We start from the raw sequence: 25,572 nt of genomic DNA on the forward strand, positions 1-25,572 counted from the left end.
CAGTTGCTGCACATGCGCGTATTCTCCACCAGGTGGCGCTAATGTGCATGCGAAGAGTTGCCACGCGTGCACGTTTTCACCAGTACCTGCCTCTCCCCCCCCACTTCTTGCAGCGAGCAGCGAGCAGCTAGCCGGGCCGCAAACGAAGCGGCCACTTCGCTCGCGGCCTGGCAAGCTGCTCGTTGCGGGAGGGGGGAGGCAGGCGCGGCCACCGGCGGCTCAGTACTATGGTTGAGGACCCCCGCCCTAAACCGTTTGAACAAGGTGGGATGGGATAGATTATTGGCGTTTTGACCACTTGCTTGTTTTATTGTAAATTGGGGTTTTATTGTATTTTAATGTTTCATTCTGTGAACCGCCTTGGGTTCCTAGTTAATGCGGCAGTATATAAATTGAAATAATAAATAAATAAATAAAAGACACTTTCCTAGGACTTACTTCTGGACAGAGCTGGTTAGGATTGCTCTCTACCCCACTATTGACAGTGGTCATTCCATCTGGTTCTTTGTTTATACAATTTATACTTTGCCTTTCTCACTATGACTCCATGTGATGGAAAGGGCCTGGTGGTCCTATTTTACACTGCCTTCCAAGGTTTCCCCAGCACCTGGAGAGGCCTTTTTTTCTCGGGTAACCACAGCCACCACCCAACCTCTGTAAGAAATTGTCTGCTGGGAGGGTTAGGTTTCCCAACTTGCCTTCCAAGTTCTGAGGCCTTGCCTTCGTGTCTCCCACTGTTCAGTGCCTGGTCACCCTGGGGATTGTTTACTGTCTCCTGCAACCCTGAAAAAATAGTCACTTGCCAGCTGACTCCCCCTGGCACTCCTTTTAAAATAGTGTATCCAAGACAGAGGAGGTCTGTGTGGTACAGAGCGCCACTACCAGCATCAAATCAGTATTTATTAAAAATACAATGTTCACAAGCATACTTTTAGGACAGCATCAGATTCAGCAAGAGATTTAAAAGAAATGTGTAAAATGCAATTTTTCCTACTCTCTATACATGCCCTATCATATATCAAATATAGGACAGGTTCCTTAGCTTAGAATATTATAGATCTCTAAAAGTAAAGGTATCCCTTGTCAACCTTGAGCCGGCTGCTGGGATTGAACTCCCAGCCTCATGGTCAGAGCTTCAGAAAGCGGTATATAAGAACCAGCTCTTCTTTTCCCCATCCACTGACCAGGTCAGAAAGGGCTTTCCTGGGGATTCTTCAGGTATGCCTTCCAGAAGTCTCTAGTATTTAACCCCCGTTCCCTGCTCTAAGGGTGGTGATGTTTGACTATCCCATTCCCTAAAACTATTCACACTTGTATTAGCATTTGTATGAAAATAAGTTTGGAAAGCAATCAAACTTATTTCTCCCTGCCCAGAGGGGGGAAAATAAACTTTTATGACTCAGAGTAAAAGTTTTGTTAATTTCAAACCTCCAAAGAAAAAAATGTATTTCTTCACACTCCAAGTAGATCACACAGCATGAGACAATTAAATTAATAGGAATGAGGCATAGAATAAACAACGTAACAAGGTTTGGGTTGCATAAATCTGAAAACAGAGTTGGAAAGAAAGCATAAGAATTAACATGTTGCATTAAACTATGCAGAAGTTACACAGTAGGATCATAACATCTCTGCATATCCCACCGCCTGCAGCTCCATAGGAAGCTCCTTTTCTGAATCCTGATGGGCCCTTGAACAAAACCATTTCCCAACACTCAAAACCCATTAAGAGGACATCTATAATTGAGGAAAGAACAGATTGTAGTTGTCCCCGTAATGGGCTTCGAGTTCTGGGAAATGTTTTCGTTCCAGCGCCCATCAGGACTCAGAAGAGATGAGCTTCATGGAGTGCGTGGAAAGATGGCTGTGTGAAAAGTTTCCATTTTGATGATGAAAGAAAAGGAAACAGGGTTGTGAGTTGACTGAAGCATCTTCAGATCTCTCTTTCTCTTTCTCAACTGATATGAGGTAGCAGATCTGGTAACCTGTAGGCATGTCTTCACCAGTGTTCTCCAAAGTAAATTTAAAAAATGAAATAAATATTCTCTAAAGTAAATAAAATGAATAGAATGTTCATCAGGAAATATTGCAAATCACCATGACTCTAATGCACAAGTGATCTCTCCTTCAAAGAGAGGTCATCTGCCACCCCTGGTCATAAAAGCTGGGCATGTGTAATAGTTCTTTTTGAATTGTATACTGCTTTTGTTGCAAGGGAGAAAAGCAGTATATAAATATCTCAAATGGTGCTCTACTTATACGGATGCCAGCCCCAAGGTGGGACCTGACAATCCCCTGAAATTCAGCTCCAAACTACAGAGATCAATTCCTCTGGAGAAAAATTGATGGATGGATGGAGGGTGGACTCTGTGGTATTGTACCCTACACAAGTCCTGGTTTTCTCCAGGCTCCGCCCCACAAATCTCCCAGAGTTCCCTACCTGGTGGTAATGCTAAGTACTTAACTTATTTTGCTGAATGAGCAGCAAGGAGATAATGGGTGGTTCATAATGGACTGTCAGCAAGCCCCATTATCTTCCTGCACCTAAATCTTTTGCATGTGAGATGAGACCATGGCTCAGTGGCAGATCATCTGCTTTGCACACAGTAAGTCTCAGGTTCAATCCCTGATAGCTCCAGTTAAAAGGATCACATAGTAAAGGGGTGAAAGATCTTCACTTATGACCCAGGACAGTCACAGCAACCTCAACAGATGAGCTGATATTAAGTATAAGGGAAGTCCACATGAGAAATAACTGAGAATCCAGCAAATACCCAGGATGTGGATTGTGTTTGGTGATAGGATTTCAGGTGCTCATCATGAATCCATTCCAACTCATTGTACTAAGGAATGGTGCAGAGTACACAGTGGACTGAGGGAATGGCAGAGGAGAAAGAGAAAATGGGCAAAAGTAGCTTACAAGTGTCAGGGCTATAAAGAAAAGGTGCAGCACTTAAACTTAAAGTTTTTCAGCTTTATAAGGCCTTTGGGGTCCCCAGGGTGGCCTGTGGCAGTATGAATATAGTTGTCAACATTTAGATCTTCAGGGCAAACTGTTCTCAAATGGTAGGTTAGTGTTATTACCCATAGAGCCACAGTTAAAACAATTCCAACTTGCAGCTGAAATGATCTAGTGTGCCTGAGGCAGACTTGCAGCAATGGCTGTGTTCCTCACCCCGGGGGAAAACAAGGCAATCCTTCGACGGAGGACTTTCAAAGCCTGGGCACAAGGCAGTCTCTGGGGAAGGGCATCAATTTGCACCTGAAGCATTCGGAACACCCGCTGTTCTTGTTTCTTTTTCAGTGTGTACATGACAATCAGAAATGTTGCTAGGTCTGCAGTGCTTCTCCTCTCCATTCATTCACAGGTACATGCTGGAGCTAGCATCAGTTTCCTTGCCTGTGCAATGTTCTGCATCAACCATCTGCAGCTGGGATTTCCACAGTGGATGAATTTCTGGGAAGGTGAAAGGTGTGTCATTACCATTGTAAGGTGGAGGTAGAAAGAAGGTGTGTGTGTGTGATAGAAACAGGCCCCCTAGAAAGAGAATGAAGCAAGCAAAAAGGGAAGCTGTTGATCCACAGGGGTGCTAAGAAATCTACAGTAATGCAGAAATCCCAGAGAGTGGTAGAATTAGAGAGGAAAAAAGAATTGCCATGGATAGAAGTAGGGATGCCAGCCTCCCGATGTGACCTGGAGAATCCCTGGAATTACAGGTAAACTCCAGACCACAGAGATCAGTTCCCCTGGAGTATATGGATGCTTTAGAGTAGCGATCCCCAACCTGTGGGCTGCGGACCAAATGTGGTCCTTCGACTAATTGGAGGTGGGCCCCGAAGGACGCCTTCTCCCCCCCCCCCCCCGGCCCTTTACAACACACTTAGGGTGTCATTGTCTCTCATCACTCCCAGATGGGGCTATCTCGTTGCAGAGAAACAAGCTCGGGGTTCCCATTGATTTGTCATTGTCATGAGTTAAAATTTCCATGAAAATAAAATGTTCCTTATGTTCATTGTTGTGGTGTGTCTGTATCTTATTTTGAAGGGATGTTTAAACATTACCATAGAGATCAGAGAGCGTTAGGGCAGTGGTTGAGAGTAGAGGAGTAAACTATCCCCCCCACTACCCACCGGGCCTCAGTAAAATTGTCAAGCATTGAGTGGTCCCCGGTGAGTGGTCCCTGGCGTTGAGTGGTCCCCGGTGATAAAAAGGTTGGGGACCACTGCTTTAGAGGGTGAATTATATGGTATTGTACCACATGGGGACTCATGTTCTCCCCAGGCTCCACCATCAAATCTCCAGGAGTTTCCTAGCCTGGATCTGGCTACCCTACCTCCCCACCTCTACCCATGTATAGGGGGGACCTGGCAACTCTAAATAGAAGTGGAGGGAGATCTCTGGTAGGGGTGTGTGTGGGGGAACAGAAAGGGATTTCAGAAATGTTGTATCCACAGGGGAGAGAGGGTGTGCTAAGTGGTGGCAAAAGAGGGATGGGTAATAAAGGTTTCAGAATGACCTGGGATGGCAGCAAGAAGAGCCACATTTTATAGGATGCAGGGAGACAAAGAGGGTTTACAAAGGAAAATGCCCATGTTGCAAAAGAAGGGGGAAAAAACCTTTCTTGCGGTCAGTGTAGCAATGTGGACTTCCTAAGTTAGGAAAAACAGAAGAAAGTTGCTCTCAGAATGATCTGAACGACCCAACTCTCATTCAAACAATGTTTCTAAATCTTATTAATTTATTGCTGCTCCCTTTAAAGCGGCCGTCATTCTCCAAGTTAGACATGCTGAATCAAAATAAACTTTATTTTCTCAGAGGATTTCAGTCAATATACATAAGACTGTGCTATTAGGCATAGAACCTCATTGGACCTGGCAAATCCTAGCCCACTCTCTAAAGCAGTTATTTTAGTCAGGGAACTAGATCTCTGTAGTAGGGAGGTCTGTTGTAATGTGGAGAGCTCTCCAAGTATCACTTGGAGGCTGGCATTCATAGCCTTATCTGAAATGTCCCCATGATAGTAAATACGTTGCTTAGTATTCCATTTGACTTCAGAACAATTTTTATTTATGTTATAACACTTATATACATTTGTATTTATCAACATCACATGTACTACCTATTTTTATAGCTTGGCTTGGCTTTGCTTCCTTCCTTTCTCCCTCAATCCTATCATTTTATGTTTGCTTTTCATTTCTTCTCCTAAGCACCCCCTCCCTTCTCAAAGGATGGTGTGGACAATTTTTTTTTAAAGCAGCATTACTTTATAAGGTTACCAAGTGTCCCCTTTCGGGCGATTTAAAAACAAACAAACAAACAAAAAACCACGGATGAAAATGTCCCCTTTTAGGTTTGGAAACATAGGAACATTCATAGTAACTATCAGGCTTAAATAGCAGGGGTATTTAAAATGAGATTTATCATAGTGGTTGCTTGTTTGAGGTAGTTAGTCTGAAAATGCGTCCTCTTTTCAACTCTTTAATAAATGGTAAGCCTATTTAATAAACTGTAAAGTTAGCTGAAGGTAGCATGTTAGTTGCTCTTGAGTGGTTCAGAATCCTCCCGTAATTAACCGGAAACGGCGTTCTCCTCCCGCGACTACCCGTGGGGAAAAGCCTACCCCGCCTGCCACATGTCCCGCCATTGGGCTCACGCCCCGACAGTTTCCCGCTCTCCGCCCCGCGGCGCTTTGATTCATTGTTCGCCGTAACAAATTCTGCCCCGCCCCTCACAGCCATTGGTAGGAGGAGCCAGGAAAGCGCCCCGCCCTCCCCGTCGCGATGGCTTCCTATTGGCTCCGATTGCCGGCATATTAAACTCGGCGATGAGTTGCTTCGGGACACTCTCCTTTTCCACGATTGGCCGGGCAGGGACATTGGCCCCGCCCCTGCCTGCAGAAAGAGGAGCAACGTCGAGGAGAGCGGCAGTTGTCAACGACGCGGCCAGCAGAGCCGGTCGAGCGGCGGCCCCTTCAGGGTCTGAAGCGGCGGTTTCTCTGCCGGGTTTAAAAACGAACGACCGTTCGGCAGTTGGCGCTGCCGTTGGCCTGGCGCGCGGCTGAGGGAGGGAAAGAACGCCCGAAAGCGGCGCCTCCAGTCGTCAGGAACGGACGGGTGATGAAGTTGAGGCGCCGCTTCTGAGCTCCCCGACGGCGGCTCCTCCGCCGCCGCAATGGAGGAGGGACAACCGTCGTCGTCGTCGGTGGTGGGGCGCCGGCGGCGAGTTCGAGGCGGGCGGCAGCTGCCTTCTCCCTGATCCGCGCCAGCCATGGAGGAGCGGCTGAGCCGGTGGCTCCTGCTGCCGCCGCTCCTGGCGCTCCTCTGCCTCGTGGTCCTCTACCAGTATGCCGGCCCCGGCGGGGGTTGCCCCAGCGCGCCGCCTCAGCCCCCTCCCGTGGCGGCGGCCGCCTCCTCTCCCCCCTCCTCGCCGTGCCGCCCGCAGTTCTCCCCGGCCGCGCGGAGGCAGCCGCTGCCCTCCTTCTCGTCGTCCTCCTCGGGCCTCGCCGCCGGGCTCTTCCCGGGCTCGGCGGGGCGCCGGTTCCTCTTCGGGCTCTCGGAGCTGTGCCGCCGCGTGCGCTTCGACATGCGCGGCCGCGACGTGATGGTGTTCCTGCACATCCAGAAGACGGGCGGCACCACCTTCGGCCGGCACCTGGTGCGCAACATCCGCCTCGAGCAGCCGTGCTTCTGCCGCGCCGGCCAGAAGAAGTGCACCTGCCAGCGGCCTGGCGCGGCGGCGGCGGCGGCGGGCGAGGGGGGCGGTGTTGGCGTCGGCGGCGGCTCGGCCGTCGGGGCGGACAAGGGCGACACGTGGCTCTTCTCGCGCTTCTCCACCGGCTGGAGCTGCGGGCTGCACGCCGACTGGACCGAGCTCACCAGCTGCGTGCCCGACGCCATGGAGCGCCGCGGGGGCTGCCCGGCCAACCGCACCCTCAGGTGAGCCGCAGGAGCCCCGCGGGGAAAGGCGTCTTCTTGGAAGGCGGTGTCTGCGATGCCGGCGGCGCCGTCCTCACACTTGACAACCCCTCCCCCCCCCCAAAAAAAAGAAAGGGTAATGCTGTCTGCAGGCTAAAGTAGAAGTCCTTCCAACTAGGCTCGAGAGCCGATAATTCCTCACACGTGGGCTCATGCACTTTAGAAATAGGTTTTCCTGTTTTGCACAAGAGGCAGAAGCACCTTGAAAGCGCTTTATCCAAATTCTGCGGAATGATGCTTAAGCTGCCTATCGTTATAAATTCCGGCGAGCCAGTAGCCCAGAGTGGTTTTTTGCTGGCTCTTTTCCCTCTAGGACGCAGGAAAGCACGGAATAATAGAGCAAGGTGTTTCCCGATTAAAATTCTGATGTTGTCTGAAAGGGGTTCTGGACTCCTTGCAGTTGCCTTGTGGGTAACAAGGTTTGGCTTAAGCAGTAACTTTCCTGATGTGTCAAAAAGTTCTTTCCCCACCTCAGAGTTCTGTGCAATCTTTTTTTTTTAATTTAATTTCAAGGCTTTGGGTCTTTAAAGCAGGGTTAACTGTTGGCTCAAACACAGCTGGCATTTTAAAAGCATGCGGTCAAGGGTATGGAATACAGAGCACATGGGTGGAAATATTGGCGCTGTGGGGGCAGATGCAGCTGCTGTTGGCCTGACTGTGTTGCTTTGTAGACAGGTGCTGGGAAAAGGTTAGGGATCCTGAAATGATCAGATTCACCAGTTGAGCATCCTCAATACAGTATGAGGAGTTTGGTGGCTTAAAAAAGCAGGTGTGCATGTTGCTCCACATTTAATATGCTATTGGACAATTGTTGAAAGTGAACCAAATAGTTGGAAAAAAGCTGCTTCGTGTAGTTATTGTGACACAGATATAACTTCTGCAAACAAATGGTTAACTTTAGTGCTTCATGCTGCTTATTTTATAAAATTTTTAGGCTGGAAAACTAATGCTAAGGTTCTGAATCCCTCCTAGTGTTATGGCTCAGCTAGTCCTTCCAACTAGTATGTTATTTCAAGTCTTAAAACTCTCCAAGATTTGAAGACTATATTGTCAGAACATTAGTTGTAAGAACATCAGTTATAAGAATTGTTCCTTTAATTGAACTTTGTCGTCTCTCATTGACTATTGCAAACTAAACAGTTTGGTTGTCTGAAGGTAATGTCTATGGATTTTCTGTTCTGTATATGGTTTTATAACATTGCATTGTTAGTGGAATGTTCTGCTGATGGAATCTCATTTGTACACGTTTGACATGCTTGGGATTTATTTTAATTTTTCTGGTTTTATGAAGAGGAAATTGATTCTCTTTGGGGATTATATCTTTAAAATGAATGTTTCACATCTTAAAATAACAAAAGCACTAGAGGTGTTATTGTGTAAGTTACAGTGCCCATGCAATTAAATTGTATGTCAGTTTCATGACATCTTCTAGTCCTAGAGGGTAGTGCTTTGATCCCTGAGTTGCAATATATGCTCATGTATGAAGTATGAACTTGTAGGCATGGTATCCCCAGGGCACAGGCTTGCACCTCTGGGTGGTATTTGTGATTCTATTTCTCAAGATGCTCTAGCTCCTCTTACAATAACTGGGGTGTATGTGTAGAGGAATGCTGTGGAGGTAATGATTTTGCTTTAGACTTCAGTTTTGGTCCTCTCTGCATCCTGTTTAACAACCTTCCTTGCCAATCAAACATAGTATGAAAATATTTTAACATTGCTGAAATGGCACCACTACTAGATTGAGCCTTCCGGTATAGAGGCTGAATGAGCTGACAGGTAGGCAAGGGAGCTCTGATCAGATATCAGCCAATTGGAAAGGGGACATGGTGGTGGTCCTGCAGTGGCAAGGATTGTAGGCTTGCTAATGCTTTGGTATGCTGAGTTAAGCAGCAGTAGCCTTCCATTATTCCAAATAATGATGTTCTTCCATATAGCAGTGTTCCAACATTTTCACTGTCTACCTCTACTGACCAAAGCACCTTCCAAGCACGTTCAAGGCCATCATATCTATTTGCACTTTGTAATAATACCACACAAATGTATGGAAACATTCAGGATCTTTGTCTGAACCTGATCATACTGTCCTGGAATCAGTGTCACATGTAGCTTCTGGCTCTCATGAAGTTGTCCTAGACTGAGTGACACTATAGAGTGCTTAATCAGTTGGTGCATCTCAGAGCTACAGCACTACCCCATGTGATGAATTCTTCCCAGTTATAAGGATAAGTAGAATATTATACAAAATCAGCAATTTTGTACACCTTTAATTCATTTTGCCTAATACTACATTTAAAATAAGCTTTGTCTTCAAGTTATGTAAAACTTTTTCTTTTGTTATGTGTATGGTAGAAACAATTGTGGTCTCCCCTGAATGACCCACCATGGAGCATTACTATTGACAGTTTTACATGTGAAAGAAATTGCACAATTGCACTGAGATGTTTATAGTTTGCTTTATGATATGTTTTTACTAGTTACTAATTAATCTTTATGGTTTATTGTTAATGGGTACTGTTTACCACCTTGAGCTGCTAGGTTAATAAAATAAATACCTGTACTGCAATAAAACGATACCTTCTGGCTTGTGCTCTAAACTTACATTTTGAGTTTACCTACCCAACTATATTTTAGGAAGGTAAGAAAAATGTAAATGACATTCCTTTTGAGTGGCCCAGTTTGGATTTCATATAATGAATGATAGAGGAAATAAAGGCCCCCAAGTTAGGGATCCATTCAAATGAGATACTGAAGTAGAATTCCTTGTGCAACAAATTTGAGTTTATTACAATCAATTCAATAGATAGTTAATAAACATTGTGCTGTGTTTACTCAAATGCAAGTCTGGTTCCCTGCCCCCATCAAAATAACAACTTAAATTTAAAAGTTAGTCATGTCAAATAAGCCTGTGTAAAACATTGGAGGGGGGGGCTGTCTTATTTGCAAAGTATTTACTATTAAGTAAATATGGTGAATGGGTATGAAGCTATAATAAAGCAATTATTTTTATTTGAATGAGTCTGAATTTTTCAGGAGGCTACTATTGATGCAATCTCTACTCTGTGTATTAAAGTGTTATGTCAGTTCCCTTAGGTCACAGTACCAAAAATTAGGGCCTTGATTAGTCCCACTGCAATTCATAAACCTGCAGGAGCAAAGCAAATCTCATCAGCTGTTCCTGGATTCTGGATACTTATGTTCAGAAATCTTTATAATTTTCACATTTGCTCTTCAAGGTAAGATCTAGCAACAAAACCTGTCAATTCCAAGTTCTTATAGTAGATTGACATGAGCTCAGTGAAGTTCAGGGGAGGTATTTAAGGCATCTTTTGCTAATTATAAGAGCCCATTCAACTTGCAGTTGTAGAAATAATTTTCGAGCTACATTGCAAATTAACAGACCTAGATTCAGTCATATTATTCTGAAGCACATCACAATAAGTCCTAATAACTGATATAGGTTGCAGAATGTTTTCACTTTAAAAGAACTTACAATGAAGCTATTTATCATATGGGATGTGTGTTTTTGAAGACAGGGTGGAATAGAAATCCTTAAATAATTTAACCAGGATATTCTAAGATTGCCAAGCACAGGTGGCTTGCCATTGCCTGCCCTCACATCATGAGCCTGGTATTCATTGGAGATTGCATTTCCAAGTGCTAGTCAGGGCCGACTCTGCTTTTAACATATGATAGGATCGAGCTTTCCTGGGCTATCCAGGTCAGGCTATTGTCAAGCTTATGTGCTAGTATAACTTCTGTAGTGAAGGGGAACAATGGCTGGATACATCCAAATATTTTGGTTTCAAACAACGGCAATTAGTAGATGAAATCAGAAAATATTCAGTTAATATAATTTGGAGTTTCCAAAATGGTCCCAGAAAATGATTTCAGGGGTCTCTTACAAGGATACAGAACTCAGAATGTCTTCCTGTTGGAACTAGAGATACCGAATTTCTAAAAATGTCTGTAACTATTCGGAAAATAGTGTATTTTTTATGTTCTTGCTTTTTCCTACAGAGATGTCAGAAATCATGAGAAAAATTGAAATATGTAATGTTTGTATCTAAAATAGTTTAATTTAGCATACAAGATTGTACTGCTTGGTATATTTGTGAAATAGTTTAATTTGGGGATATTATCCATTTTGGAGATGGAATAGCGAATTGTCTAAGCTTGGTTTTATTTAACAACAACTTCGAAATAGAAGAACAAATGTAAGACCTTGAGACTCATGCTGGTGGTAGGGAATCTCATCCACATGCCACTCTGTTTGCCAGCCCACCCACTTGACCTAATCCTACTCTCTCACTGCTCCACAGAAAGCAATATACGGAAGAGGCAGCACCTCTGCTTACCTTCTACATCCCCCCTTTGCCTATCTGACTCATGGCTGGCTCTTTGTCTCTCTCCTGGTCTCTTCTGTTTTGAGAGATTTTCTGACATGACCTCATCAGCAGAAGGGGACAATGCTGGGTGTGTGTGGCACTGACTCCCATTCTTCACTAGCCTGCAGAGGAGAGGCAGTAGTGTTAAGTCTCCCTTAGCAATGGGTGCTTGCACTCCTCACCTGTCTACCTGGCAAGGAAAGGGGGCAGGGCTGGCATCAATGATGGGCTGTCCAGGACCTCCATATGTCTGATACACCCCCCTGTATCAACTTTTTTGATCAAAATCCATTCCATTATACTTTTATATTCATAACTTGTTCTCATTCTGCTTCTGCATTGTAATGTAATTATATATGTTTATATTCAGTTTTAAAACTATTTCTTATTCTAGGTTTGTCTCCTGCTTACACAATAAATGTTCAGTCTCTCCTCAGATTTCAAAATTGATCTGTTCCTTAAAAGGGTTGTTAATTTCACCATTGTTCCATAATTGTCACGTTTACTTTTACATTCTTCTGAGCTTGGACATATGTCTAATCTGTATACTATTTACATTATTAATGTTGTATGGAAGTTGTTATAAAAACTAAGCTCTATGTACTGTTTTTACGTTTTATGTAAACCACCCTGAGCCGCAGGGGAGGGTGGTATATAAATACAAATAAATTAATCTATGACCTTGCAATTTCTGCTCTCTGACAAAGACCCAGAGGTAACCATTTTAGTTGCCAGAGTTTTAACTAAGATGCTTTTATAATATGCTGCCTACTTTGTATTTTATCTTTTATAGTTTATTTAATCATTTTAAGATCTGTTTGGTTATGTAACCCCATGGCCTATTTTATTATTTTGTTGAAATTTTAAACCCTATTTTTATACATATAGATATTTTATGCCAATAAAAGGTTACTGACTGACAAATATATGCAAATAAAATAATATATTTGTTTCTATACAGATATAGAAATTTATAATCTCATTTTATATTAAGATAATTGAATTACAATAAATGTGCCTTATAATAGGGAGAGATGTTGTGCTGTATAGTGCCAGAGGAAGATGGAACCCAATCAGTGCGACTGCCTGTGTTGTATGGTTTTCATTCATTTTGTGACATTCAAAGAAGGTGCTGGGGAAATGGGGCAAATTGACTTTGACTAGTGTCTTCTGGTGATACATAGAATCGAGCCTTGTGGGAGGAGAGGCTCTTTTGGCCACTGAAATTTCACTAGCAGTTCCATTTTAAAAAGTCTCCATATAGAAACTGAAGCAAGAAACAACAGGAAAACAGATGTTGTGCACCTATGAAAGCACTTCTCATTTCACTTATTCTTGAACTGTCTCCATTATACCCTACTGTTTTACTTGAGACGAGGGGTCCTTTGAAGAAATTGGATGTTCAGAACAGCTCATGGAGCCAAGATAGCTTTTCAATCCAAGTGTTTACTTAAGACAAAACAAAGAAAGCAGTCTCTTATAGTTCTCTTAGTTGCTGGGAGGTTGTCCTATAGCTGTGGCCAGGCCCCTGAGTCTGGTTCTCTAGCATCTCCTGGACTACACTGCTGTCGTTTCCTCCTATTAGTCTTCACCCTTTTAGGGGCAGTGTTCCAGTACTAGCAATACTGGCAGATATGCTGAGTCATGTGGCATGAATCTAATGCCTGCATAATCCTTTCTAGGAGGGATGAATGACCAGGAGGTGGTCTTTCATCCACTTACGATTATAGAACCTGTTCCTAATATGTTGGAAGTTGGAATAAGGTTATCTGAACACACCACTCCCCAGTTCTCCTCTGGGGTTCTTCTGCAATGGCACTGCATTTTCTCTGCATGAGGAAGTTGATGTGTAACTTGCATTCCTCTTATTGCTTGCTTTTTCTCTCAAGAAATTTGGATTGAGATAATATTACTCTATTGTAGTTTCCCCACATTTCAAGCTAAAGGCAACTACTAACTGCTGTTTGCACCTTTCTGTCAGCATGGCTGACTTATTTCCCCTTCGGAGTGAGAGATACAATATCTACAGGAAAGAAAACTTTGGAAGATATGACTGCTGTTTCAGAATGCCAGCTTTTGTTTCTAAAAATGAACCAGCAGCTCTGCAACCTGTCATGCATTTCCTATAATTCAGCGTTTTGTAGTATTAATGTGTTGTAGTGATTGTAGCAAAAAAATGTCAATGAATGATTTTCTCTTTGGAATATATAATGGCAAATAATACTTTAGAAGCAAAGAAGTATAATAGCGCATTGTTTGCTTTGCATGCATGTAATTTTGAATGCATTTGTAAAATAAATGATTGTGTTATATTAATAGTCTTAGATTAGATGTAGATAGAACTGTGATTTATGTACCATTGCCAGTTCCCATCCTTTGCTTGCTGTGAAATAAAACATTAGTTCACCTTCGTGGTTTCTGTGCAGTCCAACATGGGTCTGCGATGACCCAGTACTGCCACGGAGAGGAGCTAGGAAGCTTGTAATAGAGAATTCTCCCCCTGAGTGGAGAACATCTTGCCGGATTTTCCTACTCTTTTCTCCAGGGAGGCAGGGACAGGCTTTTCTCCCTCTGGAGTGGAAGAAATCTGAAGATTGGGTTTTCTCATCCACTTCCAGGGAGGCAGGAGTTAAATTCCAATGGATACCCTCCTTCAGAACTCTGGCATGCTTACTGAGAGCTTCCTTTCCCAGTTATTCTCTTTCCTTTAATCAGGGATGGCAGAGATTTTTTGAGCTCTTCCGCTGATAAAGACATTTAAGAGGGACCTCTCCATGTTTTTGCTCCCCCATTTGTGTTGTTTTTCTTGTATTTGATTCCCTTGACGGGGAGGGGGGGATTGGAAAGCAAAAAATATTTTTACCTCAATGACGGTTGCATTTTAAAGGGCATTTTTCCTTTCATTCCATTTTGTTCTGTTGCTGGATCCACTCTTTTCTTCTGGGTGGCAGGAATAGACTTTTTTCTCCACTTCCTGCCTCCTGGCTTGCATGCTGTTTGGCTCAGTCGTCTTCCTGCCTTTCAAGGGGAAGCACTGGATTAGGGTCTAACCATTCCTAATCGACCTTCCCTCATAGTCTAGTTCTTCATCTGCATTTTACTCTTCTGAAAGTTTACTGTGCCTTCTCACATCTATTTCCATCTTTCTCTTTCTTTTTCTTCAGGGAAGACAGTCTGAGGGCAGTTATTTAATGGAAGGCCATTTTGATAACTAGTCTCTTTTAAAGCACACCGATAGCTTCTAGAGCACAGAGCGATGGGGTGCTTTCAGATGCTGATTTGCAAGCTCTGAATGATTTAATTGCAGCAGTAGCCAATATTAAAGTGGTGGCCAGCGTACCTATCAGGGCTGGACCAGCCAAGAAGAGCTGTGATTGGGCCAAGTCCATTAAGTATCCTAAGAAGCACCACAAAAAGGACAAGGCTGTGGCAGCTCCTGCCACTCTTCCTCTGTCCCCTTTCCTCCCTTATTCCCTGTCTTGCACACTCTCTCCTTTCCTTTTTTTCTGTCCTCCTTCCTTCCCTTTCTCTTCTATCTTCCTTTGTCCCTTTTCCTTTCTTCTTTCTTGTTTCCTTCTAGCTGTTTTCTGCAGAAGAACTGGTGCCTGGATATCAGTTGTTATTCCTGAAGATCTCCAGACCCTTGAGATTAGAGACTGCTATTCTTTAAGAGATTCACTGTGCTGGATCTCAAGTTTGAGCAGGGGGAGAAGGGCCAGCAGCAGGAAGAATACAGGGCAAGCATGTATCCTAGCGCCTGTTGTATTCTTGGGTGCAACAGGCTTTGTCTCTAGTAGCAAATAAATGCGGCAAGACATGTGGCAGACTGTCTTAGTAGGTACGTGGTAACAGGAATGGTAATCTGTAGGTACTGCTGGTTCTGTTCTTCCACCCTGTCTGCAGGTACTAAAGCTGATCTAGAATGAAAATCTTCTCACTGTGAAGACCTACAGTGTTTTGGAGAAAATGAGAAAGGATCGCTTAATGGCAAAAAGCAGAGTAGTATGTATCCTGAAGAGAAACTTTTGGTGAAGATGATGCTGAGTAGGAAGGAGCCTTCAATGATTGCAGACATTGCAAAGATTTTGCTGATTATTTCAAGGACAAATCTATCACTGATGTAGACTGGTTGTATTATCTAAGGAAGTACAATTATTTTGTTCCATAGCAGCGATAGGCACAGGGTCTTTAGGAGACACATACCAAATAACATGTAATGGATGCCAAGTCTTTGCCTTCCTACCTCTCGGCCCTCTAGGTAAGATGCTTGGAAAGATTTGGGGAGACAGTTCACACAGTCTTTTGGTGGCACCATATTGGCCATGAAACTCTTGGTTCCCAATCCTAATACATGTGTACAAGAACAGATTCTGCTTGTTCTCCTGTGTGGAAGACGTCTTGCTGTGTTTTCCCACTCTCTTCTCCAGGAAGGCAGGAACAGGCTTTTTTCTCTACTTCCTTTCTCCCAGCTTGTGAGCTGTTGGACTTGGTCTTCTTCCTGCCTTGGTCTTCTTCCTGCCTTTCAAGGGAGAGCACTCTCCCTATCTGTACATTATTCTTCCTGTTTCAATCTGCTTATTGTTTGTGTCTAATTCTTATGTTACTTTGTTGTCCTATTCCTTTGATACTGTTACTTCAGCATCTTTACTGTTTATTTCTCTTTCCCCTCTGGGAGCAAAAGTTACTCTGGGAGCAAAAGCTCTGGGAGCAACAGTTTGTGTGATGGGCAACTGTTAGAGCACTAGTCCTTTCTCAACTCCTTTCTTTAATCTTTTCTGGAGGAAACTTCAGCCCTTGACCCATTTCAGTTGGGTTTCTGGCCTAGATATGGGGTGGAGACAGCGCTAGTCGCCCTGATGGAGGACCTCCAATGCCAGCTAGACCGGGGCAGGTCAGTGCTGCTCATACTATTAGACCTATTAGCAGCGTTTGTCACAGTAGATCATGAGTTCCTACCTCACCGCATAGCCGGCACCGGAATATGGGGAACAGCCCTCAAATGGCCGAATTCCTTCCTCCGGGGCCGCGGACAGAGGATAGTGATAGAGAGAGCATCTAAACAACATCAGATCACATGTGGAGTCCCACAAGGAGCAGTCCTCTCTCCTATTTTATTCAACATCTTTATGCGCCCTCTGGCTCAGCTGGTGCGGTGGTTTGGGCTGGGTTGCCACCAATATGCGGATGACACCCAGCTCTATCTCCTGATGGATGACTGCCCTGACTCTCTCCCAGCACCCTTAGCCAGATGTCTGGAAGCAGTGACAAAATGTATCAGCAGAGTTGCCTGAAGCTCAACTCGTCAAAGACGGAGGTCCTGTGGTTGGGTAGGAAAGGACCATGGGAGGAAGCGCACCTGCCCACTCTGGACGGTGTGCAGCTCTCACCAACACACACCACCAGGACCCTGGGCGTGACCCTGGACGCTTCCCTTACAATGGAGGCCTAGGTCATAAAGGTAGCGCGACTGGCATTCTACCACCTCTGCCAAGCCAAGCTACTAGCGCCCTACCTGGACCCAGAGCACGTAGCCACAGTGATCCACACGACGGTCACCTCTAGGCTGGACTTCTGCAACTCGCTCTACGCAGGCCTACCCTTATCCTTGATCTGGAAACTACAATTGGTGCAGAATGCTGCGGCCAGGATTCTCACGGAAACACTGTGGAGATCCCACATCCAGCCGGTACTCCAACAAATTCCGGATCAAGCTTAAGGTTCTGGTAATCACCTTTAAGGCCGTACGCGGTTTGGGCCCAGTGTATTTGAGAGACCACCTCCCTGCCTATACCCCCAAAAGAGCCCTACGCTCCGCCACCTCCAACTGGCTGCAGATCCCTGGCCCCAGAGAAGCACGTCGGTCCTCAACAAGGACCAGAGCCTTCTCGGTCCTGGCCCCCACCTGGTGGAACGAGCTCTCTGAGGAGATCAGAGCCCTGCCCGAACTTCCACAGGCCTGCAAGAGGGAGTTCTTCCACCAGGCTTTCACTTGAGGCTGACTGACGTAGAACAGCTGCTGAACCCCCAGACTGAAAGAACCAGCCCATGAAAGAATCAACCCCCAATGTTACTGTTAATTGTTGTTTATAATGTGGTTTGTTACATACTGTTTATGAAAGTTTATGTTACATACTGCTGGTACTCTATATCATTCCATGTAATTTGTATTATATAATGTCCAATGTAAATCGCCCAGAGCTGCAAAGAAATGGACGATATAGAAATATAAATAAATAAATAAATAAAAGGCACTTTTATTTGCTCCTCTTACTCTCTGTCTCTTTTTTCTTGGAAGAGGATGACTTAAGGGTGGTTGTGTTAGCGGCTGGTTATTAGCTTCCTCAGAGCATTCTGATGGTTTCCAGGGTGCAGGAGGACAGAGAGCTTTCAGACACTGACCTATAGGCATCGAGTGACCTGATTTCTCCTCAAAGTCAATTAGACGGTGGCCATCATACAGTTGAGGCTGGACATACATACACCCCTCATAACAATAGTAGAACTGATGGGTTTGATAGTAGGAAATATGGAGGCCCTGTAATGGGGGAGATTTCATCTTCATCCCTTCTATTCCTTTCTTAAGCTGTTTCAGTACATACATACATATCTTTATTACGGTCATAGACCAGCAAAATCAAAACAATTTCAGTTACACAGATAATTTGGCTAAAACATAGTTTTACTCATAAAATAGCATTATGTTAAATACTTAGACTATGAGTCTGCTAAAATATAAATTAAAATTAAATGGAAATATAGGTAATTGTTCTAATTGCTCTCAGGGTCAGTTAAGTTTTAGTCAACGTTCGCTGCATTTTCATGGCTTCAGCACAAAACCTGGCAACACTATATGTGATGGAACAGTTTGTGTTTCAGGAAAATATCACAACAAAATCAAACCTGATGGTCAGAGTTTCTCATGAAATCAGGACCAGTGTAATCTGGTGGTTAAAGATAAGAAATTTAAAGCAAGGAAAGTTTCTTTGTGGAAGAAGAGAGAGTGGTGTTCACAGATGCCAGCCTCCTAGGTTGGAGAACAGACTTGGAGGGATGGCATGCGCAGGGCACATGGTCAACTCAGGAGAAGTCATAGAATCATAGAGTTGGAAGGGGCCATACAGGCCATCTAGTCCAACCCCCTTCTCAACGCAGGATCAGCTCTAATCATTCCAAATTGCTAGTTACGGCATACCTATTATAAGTACAAGTTTTTTGGAAATGCCTTAGATCAAACTCTTATAGAATGAAGTGATAAAAAACATGTGCTACCAAAATTAATTGAGAATAGTGATAGGAGCCCCCCCCCCCCCCGAATACATTGCCTCAATTTAGATAGGGCAATAGGTGTTCATCCTGGAATCAATATCACCAGTTCTTTTGTAAAGGCAGATTTTTCTTTTGATCCTCAAGAAATAGCAACAACAGATACACCAAACCTGAGAGAGACAACATACAGTCTAAGGTATGATTGCATTGATATTCCAGTGGGAGAAAGACTACTTTTGTTCAAGGGTACCTGCGACAATCCTATCAAGAATCAAGAAAAAAGAATGGTGACTGGAGGGCAATATTAGATCTCTATTTCATGAATTATTTAATCAACCTAAAGAGATTCCTGATGGATACGCTATATGGAAATACTATTCAAAAGGAGTATCTCATGTCCCTAAGACCTCCAAGAAATGTGCCTGCATATACTCATCATGGAGATATCAAAGATTCGTTTGCTTTTATATGGAGACCTATTCACCGTGCCAAAGGTATTTTTGATCCTAATAAAATCTATTGAAACACCAACAAATTCATATACACCCGTAACTTAATGACTTTCTATGCTTTGTTTCCAAACACCAAATGGAGATTAATATGAAGAAGACCATGTCTGTACTGCAGTAATATGGCTTTATTCTCAACCTCCAGAAGAGCTCCTTGATACCATCCCAGTGACTGGAGCACTTGGCAGTGATCATAGATATTAGAAAGAAGATAGGAAACAAATGAATCTAGTTACATTGCTCATAAGGAGCAGGGAATCAGCTCTTTTGCTGCTGTTAAGCCTCATGGTGGAGAAGGCTTCATTTGAGACTACTTCAAGGGTTTTTACATATTAGAAACAGATTATCAACAAAATAGATCTCACTATTTATGTTCCACTGGTAGTCTGAGATGGTGAACCTGGGGAAAGAATCTGATTCAAGGAAAAGGGTTGCTTGGGAAGGATGAGACATAGTTCTTCACAGATGCAAGTCTGACAGGTTGGGGTGCAACATTACTAGGGAAATCAGTTTAGGGTCAATGCAGGAATAATTTATTTCTCAATATGATGGAAATGAGAGCAGTCCACCTGGGGGGGGGTACAACATTTGCACAGGCAATGTGGTCTCCAAGGTATATATTAACAACCAAAGAGGGTAAAGATCATTGGGGCTGCACCAGGGGGTGATCAATATCCTTTCCTGAGCTGAAAAGCATTTCCAGTCAATCAGAGAAGAGCATATTCAGGGAGTAATTCAAGCAGACTGGCTAAGCCATCAAATGATATGGAGTGAATGGTCTCTAAAGAAGGAAATATTTCAGCTGATCATAGATTCATTCGGTCTCCCACAAGTAGATATGTTTACAAAACCCATGAAAAACTAACTCCCTCAATTCTTCTCAAGATACCACCATCGAAATGCAGAGGACACAGATGCACTACTGGCATCATGGAAAGAGGAACTATTCATAGAATGCATTTGTCATGTGCTGTTGCAGAAAGTATTCCACACCTTTCTCCAAAAATTAAGAACATCTTACATTTTTTCAAAATGGAGCTGACCAGGGTCTCAAGGCAGATAGCTACACTTAAAACAATTTTACCATCTTACAAAGGGAAACCATTTTCTTAACATCCACAAGTTGCTAAATTCACTCGCTGACCAAACAAAGGTTCTTGACTTGGAGACTTAACATAGTATTGGAATCACTTACCAAACCGTCTTTATGCCTATCATGACCTTGGCCTCAAGTTTCTGAGGATGAAAACTATTTTTGGTCTGGGCTTGGTGCATTTCCTGCAACCCAAATCTCTGTGTGTTTCACAAGGAGAAAGACTAACTAGACTTTGTCATCATAGACTGCAATGAATTTAACAATATAAACATTTTCCAGAAAGGGCTGTCCAGTGGCCCCTTTTATCTGGAGATACAAACATCATATTTCTCTGATAGGTTCCTGGCTCAAATTAAGCCTGGAGGAATTTTACTAGAGTTTCAGGATGTTTCCTTACCTTCCTTTTAAAAACAGAACTGCATTCAGTGGTTTCTTAGTTGGATTAATTTGATATTCACAATGGATAGACATTAGGAGGTTCAGTGTGCTTAAAAAATAATTCCTGAGAAATAAAGAGTGCATGGTAACACTTCATTAAAAGCAAAGATATTCGCTTGCTGTCAGAGATTTAATAGTCTTCATTTTTACTGTCTGAAATGCATGGCAAACCCCAGTGATTCCAGCCTTCAGAAATTATCTCACTCCATTACTTTTCTTCCATTATGTGCCCAAGCCTTGTAGCATTGTATTGCTTCCAGAGGGAAAAAGAAAGCTGCATTTTGTATTTCGTTTGCTAAACAAATGAGTTATAAAATAAGGTCCCTAGTCCATGAGCCCCCCTGAGGTTATTTGGTTTGTCATATCAGTGTGATGCTTTTCGGTGTCTGTATTATCAGGCTCAGAAAGCTACACAATTTCTTGCTTTGCAATGGATTATAAAACCATTTTTTAAAAGATTTGATAGCAAGTATTGCACAAAAGTTCTTTGACCTGCATATATATGTACTTCTTAATCAGCTTAGTAAAAAAAATGGGGGTGACTAAAGATTTTCATGCAAAAAATACTTATTGTAAAAAATAATGTGCTTAGCTGTTTATGCTGCAATATATCCCATTAACCAAAATTCTAAATTTTACAACTATCGCAGCTTTAAGTGATGCATATAACTGTTTAGTCATATGTAGTCCTGTCACTTATAAACGCTAACATGCAGAAAGCAGAAGCCCTTTTTCTTAAAGATATTTATATGATTTTGCAAACTATATTTTAAACTGCCCTGCACTTAATGATGTTTAGAAATCAACTAGTTCTTCATTGTTCCAGCACTGACCATTGGTGATGCTGCATAATCCTCTCTCATGTCAATATAACATGGCATTTAACTTTCTTTTCCGGCTGCTTTTTACACATTATCTCCCTGTCATTCAACTTCTGTTGCTACATAGAGGACTTAGGAGTAAATGGGCAGCATGTTATTTTCGAAAAATAAAACAATTTGGATCTCCAGTGAACATAAACTTTTATAAGCAGCTTTTCATAATAGAAGAATTTTATTTTACTGTGACTCAAAACAGTCTACAATTAAATGCTTTATGAAAGAATTAATTCTTCATTGCTGATCTCTTTTTAAAAATTTCTTTTAGGTATATTTTTATCCTTTTTCTTTATGGATCACTTTTTTCCAACATAAACGTATTGAGAAACTTCAATCAAAAATAATTGAAATATTACGTACACTGACATAAATATATCAAACAATATCATTTGTCACTAGGGAAAAGGTAAAAAGAAAATACTTCATGGAGTTCCCAGTCTTGACCCATTGGGTGAGAATTCTGTTCATGGATCACCTGGTTGTGGCAAAGAAGGCTGGACTTTACAGGGAATGGCAATTCATATTCTAAATGCAAGGACATAGGTTCTTGTGCAGAAATGCTAGCACATTTTATATCCAGTTTAACTGATGGTCAGGTTCATTGAGTTTCCTTGAGACGGATTTGTGCTAGGTTTTAAAGCTTTGTAAATATTTCTTGGAGAGTTGTACTGAGAGCCGCTGAATCCCACTAGCTTTGATTGCTCATTTAACCTTCTTTCCGTTTAACCTCTGCTCTCATCCCATGAGAGGATAGAGCGAGTTGCTCTCACCTTCCCTGGAGGCTATGGCACGCAGCCGACCTTGGTGAACCTGGGGCTCTCCACAAACCTTTTCGGATTTTGGTCCTTAACTTGACTTATTCATTTATTTATTTGTATTTATATACTACCTTCCCCTGAGGCTCAGGGTGGTTTACATAAAACCGTTTAGAGAGAACACCAGCCTCTGTCATTGGATAAAAGGAGATTCTGTGTGTTCCTTGCGACTTCCTTCTTCAGGCTTGAGACCCTCAGTCATAGGAAGACTTTCTCCCAGGCCACGTTCCAGTCATTAACTTCTGCTGTGCTGGACAGTTGATACAAAAAGATTCTGCTTGTGGATCAGGAGAAATCGAGTCTATAGTGCATGTCTTACTCCTATTGTCCCTTCGACCAAGGGATTGGGAATATGTTAAACTGGTATTCTCAGGTGAATTACCTCAGCATATGCTTTTAACTGCGAAATCATCTCGGGTGTTTACATTCCTCGGTTCAGGAAGACAGACTTACATTTTTCTCCACCTTCCTGCTTCCGGTGTGTGCGTGCCTCTCCCAGTTCACAAAAGGCACATGCTAGTAAGGATGGACAACATCGTATCTAGAGCCTACCTGAACAAATGAGGGATTGAGATCCACAGCCCTCCAAAAGAAGATATTCAAGATTCTTGTATCGATGCAGAAGAGTCTACTTTGTTTCAGGCCAAAACACATCAAAGGGTCCTAAATGTTCAAGTGAACTGGGTTAGTCAACAGACAATTCAGGAGGGTGACTGGGTGCTAATAATGTGACATGGAAGACCTTTGCGAGATGGGGTCGATGTAAGAAATTGTATTATGCTCAACCTACTTTCAAGGTGAGCCTCTTGTGGCGCAAGATGAGCCTCTTGTGGCGCAGAGTGGTAAGGCAGCTGTCTGACAGCTTTGCCCATAAGGCTGGGAGTTCAATTCCAGCAGCCGGCTCAAGGTTGACTCAGCCTTCCATCCTTCCGAGGTCGGTAAAATGAGTACCCAGCTTGCTGGGGGGTAAACGGTAATGACTGGGGAAGGCACTGGCAAACCACCCCGTATTGAGTCTGCCAAGAAAACGCTAGAGGGCGTCACCCCAAGGGTCAGACATGACTCGGTGCTTGCACAGGGGATACCTTTACCTTTACTTTCAAGGTTGTATGTCATTAAAGTTCATCTATATCTGTATCTTTAAAGGACATCCTCAACTTCCTGAAGAATGGTCTGTCCCAGGGATGAAGGTCAGTGACCCTGAGAAGGCAGGTCATGGCTGTACCCTCAGTGGTTCTCCCAAAAGAGAGGTTTCTGTTGTCACATCTTTCTCATCTCATTCAGCTCCTAACAGGTGCTGCTGCCAAGGCACTGGCTCAAGTTCACAGATTTTCTATGTTGAAGCTGAATTTGGTGCTCAAGATGTTGACCACTGCCCCATTCAAGTACATTCAAGTACATTCATTCCCCAAAGTGGCTAAGAATGAAGACATTCTTCCTCATTGCCACTAAAGTGTCTTGGGTCTCTGAACTGGGAGCTCTGTCAAATTGGAACTTTCTGTTTTCCACAAGACAAAGTAGTTTTCTGTAGAGACCCTACCTTTAAATTGAAGTTGGCATTATTGTTTCATATGTCTCAGGAGATTTCCCCCCCCCTTTTTTTCTAGCCCAATCTTCGACATTCAAAGCGGAGGTAGTGGTACACTTTGGATGTTAGGAGAGTCCTTAAGGTGTTCCTCATCTGCACAGATAGCATTAGGAAGTCTGACAGCCTCTGTATTGTGCTAACTTCACCTAATGTAGAAGGCAGAATGTCTAAAGCGTCCACCAACCCATTCCTATGCACCTAAATTATCAAGGCTTATAAAGCTCCAAAACAGAATCCACTGCAGGGTACCTCAAGTAATTGTATTAGGGGTGCAGAAACCAATGCTGGGTTTGCCAGTAGGGCTTCTGTGCTTGAGGTATGTAAGGTGGCAACTTAGTCTTCCCTTGCTACATTCACCATGCATTATAAGATTAATGCGTATCCTTCATTACATGCAGCTTTTAGTCGGTGCATGTTGCAGCACATTGTAGACTAGGAAGATAATGTCCCACCCAGGACTTTGCTTAGGCTTTAGAAGGTAATATCATTTCAGTTATCCTCCACTCCAGGGGAAGAACAACTACTGATGACTTAACAAGAAGGGACATCTTACTCTGCTCTTTGATCATCTCCATATCCAGAACAAGCTGCAACATCCTATCTCAAAAAGTTCTTTTAACACATTGGGTGGGTAGGTGAGTAAAAAGAAAGATTGGTGTGAAATAGGTGTCAATTTTTTTTTTTACTTTCCTCTTGATTTCTGGTTTATTCATCCCATTTGACATTTCCGTTTGAATTTGTATAATGTCTGGTTCATAATTTAGGGTAATATTAGCTTTTGAAGTGTCCAAACTGGAGAGAGGTGTATGGCGCAGGGCAAGTAAGAGGAAGTAGAAGTGGATGAGAAAACCCATCCTTTCAGATGTCAACCTTATGCCAGAGGAGACGGACTTTTCTCGTTAAGTCCCTAGTGGTCATTTTTCACAAAGACAAGTTCACATTCAGAACAGATCAAACCATTTGATCAAAGATTAACTCAGCTTTTCATTCTGAAGAAGAAATATATCTTCCAATATTTTGTCCAAATGCTCAGCACCCTAAAGGGCTCTGGCATTTGCTGGATTTCAAAAGATCAGTCCATGTGCCATGTCTGTGCTCCCTATGCCTCTGGACCAGCTACCAGAGGACGTGATCAGGTTGGACCCAGAACTCACCCTCAGCATGCCATCCTTAATGCCAGCACCTGCTATCAGTGATCTGGTTGAGGATCGTGAGTAGCCCGACTCACCAGACAGAACAGCCTGGACCCAGCTAGGCATCAACCCAACCCTATCTGCTTGTACCCTCAAGGTCTAGAGAGAAGACTCTGTCCATCCCAGAAGACTCATTGAACCAATCTGACAGCTGTCAGGAGATTGACTTGGCTTTCAGTGTGCTGTCAGTCCTGATGAGTTGCAGTTGATGCTCCTTCCTCAGATGAGGACTATTTCTAGCTACAGGTTCTTTGGTGGATGGCTTCTTCACCAAGTCAAGGTGTACTTAAGCAGAGGATTGGGCAAGCCTCTCCGTGGGTGCAATATGTGCATTCCCTACCCATCTGCCTAGATTTCCGGTGTTTCCTGGTTTCTGTGTCAAAGTTCTGCCCATTTGATTCTGGGTCCTGACTGACTTGGCTTCTGACT

The 25,572-nt window shown here is 43.2% G+C and overlaps 1 protein-coding gene across 1 annotated transcript in view; it reads left to right on the forward strand.

Moving 5' to 3' along the window:
• The first annotated feature begins 5,873 nt into the window (after positions 1-5,873).
• Positions 5,874-25,572, forward strand: part of HS6ST3 (heparan sulfate 6-O-sulfotransferase 3) — a 236,328-nt gene continuing 216,629 nt past the window's right edge. The window contains exon 1 of the mRNA XM_077343903.1: positions 5,874-6,936. Coding sequence (XP_077200018.1) covers positions 6,269-6,936 — 668 coding nt within the window. The 5' untranslated portion in view covers positions 5,874-6,268. The remainder of the gene's footprint in view (positions 6,937-25,572) is intronic.

The sequence above is a fragment of the Paroedura picta genome, chromosome 6, assembly GCF_049243985.1.
Source record: "Paroedura picta isolate Pp20150507F chromosome 6, Ppicta_v3.0, whole genome shotgun sequence".
Taxonomy (NCBI): Eukaryota; Metazoa; Chordata; class Lepidosauria; order Squamata; family Gekkonidae; genus Paroedura; species Paroedura picta.